The sequence below is a fragment of the Mus caroli genome, chromosome 8 (genome assembly GCF_900094665.2).
Source record: "Mus caroli chromosome 8, CAROLI_EIJ_v1.1, whole genome shotgun sequence".
NCBI classification, from domain to species: Eukaryota; Metazoa; Chordata; class Mammalia; order Rodentia; family Muridae; genus Mus; species Mus caroli.
In genome coordinates, this window is record NC_034577.1 from 17186842 (window position 1) to 17188497 (window position 1656).

The 1656-nt window shown below is 50.8% G+C and overlaps 1 protein-coding gene across 1 annotated transcript in view; it reads right to left on the minus strand.

Moving 5' to 3' along the window:
* Positions 1-1656, minus strand: part of Ikbkb (inhibitor of nuclear factor kappa B kinase subunit beta) — a 95357-nt gene that overhangs the window by 5876 nt on the left and 87825 nt on the right. Inside the window, exons 9-11 of the mRNA XM_029480688.1 lie at positions 965-1100; positions 786-885; positions 463-610 (exon numbers count right to left, since the gene is read on the minus strand). Coding sequence (XP_029336548.1) covers positions 463-610; positions 786-885; positions 965-1100 — 384 coding nt within the window. The remainder of the gene's footprint in view (positions 1-462; positions 611-785; positions 886-964; positions 1101-1656) is intronic.

Below are 1656 nucleotides of genomic sequence, written 5' to 3' on the forward strand. Positions count from 1 at the left end.
TGTGTGTGTGTGTGTGTGTGTTGCTAGGGTCTGAACCCAAGACCTTATACACAGGGCAGACATCTGTCAGCTGAGATTCATCTCTAGCCCTGAATGTCTTACACGACACATTCAGATGAGACCCTGGTGTCAACTGAAGACACAGATACAGGTGAGGAGGCCTGAGCCACTGTGGGGGTGGGGTGGGGGTGGCTGTGCCCTAGATCCATCAGAGGGGATACCATTTTGCTGACAACTGGATTNTTAACCTCTGGCCTCTGAAGCTCTGAAAGAACAATGTCTGCTGTCTGGAGCTACTTGTGGTACGTACAGTAGCCACGTGGGTAAGTAAAAACACTCACAGAAACCCTCCCTTCCGGAAGCCTCCCTGCCCACTCCATGTCACAGGTCAGCCTGTGCCTCCTTGGAGGGCCGTGACAGCGCGTGGGGAGGAGACCTGAGAGGCCAGAGTAAGTGACTCACACAGGCGATCTTCAGGAGGTTCCAGAGCTCCTTCTGCCGCTTCTCCTGAAGCCGGACCACGGTCCTCTCGTCCTCGTTCATAAGGCTCACCACCTCTTCTACCTTGGGCAGCAGCTCCAGTGCCTTCTGCTTACAAACCACGGTCTTACTGTAAGGACAGAGAGAGCCACACTCCCGAGAGCTCTGGGCCAGCACAGCACTGTTCCCAATTAGGATTGGTTCTTCACTGTGCAGGTAAGGCAGAGCAGAGCAAGGGCATCCATCTGCCCCTTGGCTTTGCTTGATTCTCCATCCTGTCCTGGAGGGGGCGAGGGAGTGCCTACCTGAGCTGTGTATAAATCACCCGCACTTTCTTCTCAAAGCTTTGGATTGCCTGAAGCAGCAGCCGTACCATCTCCTGGCTGTCACCTTCTGTCCTTTGGTCTGCAGAGGGGAGTGGCATAGTTCCTCCTACTGGCCTCCAGGGTAGACCAGTGTCTCAAAGACAAGACAAAGCATGTACCTCTTGGCTTCTCCCTGAGTCTTCGGTAGAGCTCCCTCGCTTGTTCCTCCCTGGAAGAGAGAAGGCCAGAGTCAAGGCACACCAGCCTGCTAACTCTTGCCAGCACATCACTACTTTTTAGACTACTGGTCATATGCTCTCAGTGGGAATAAAACCTGCTAGTTATATGGTAATATTTAGAAAACCCAAATGCCACAAGCGAGAACAGCCTTAAAGATTACACTCCTCCTCTGCTTAGCTACAAGAGTGATTCAAGGTCACTCTTGGTCACCATTTCTGGACCTGACCAAGAAAATACTTGCNCTCAAAAGCCTAAGTCCAAAGCTAGACATGAAGGCCTATTTCTTCCTCTAACACAGGCAGGCTGGCAACAGCCTCACAAGGAGGTTCTAACTGATCTTGGTTGCACACACAGGAAGGTGAGGTAGTGGGATTTCTGTGAATTTGAGGCAAGTCTTGACTCCCTAGCGAGCACCAGGTCTGCAGTATTAAGGAGTGAGACCCTGTTTTGGAACAAAGAACACCTGCACACACATGCGCACACACAGACATTCATACACACATGTGCACAAAGTGCAGATTCTCATTTGGAAACCTGAAGAGAGGAAAGGGTTCGCATATGAGAGACAATGGGGAACAAATAATTCTTCGTTTTCAGATTTCTCACCCTAAGAATTCTAGTAAGAGCATCA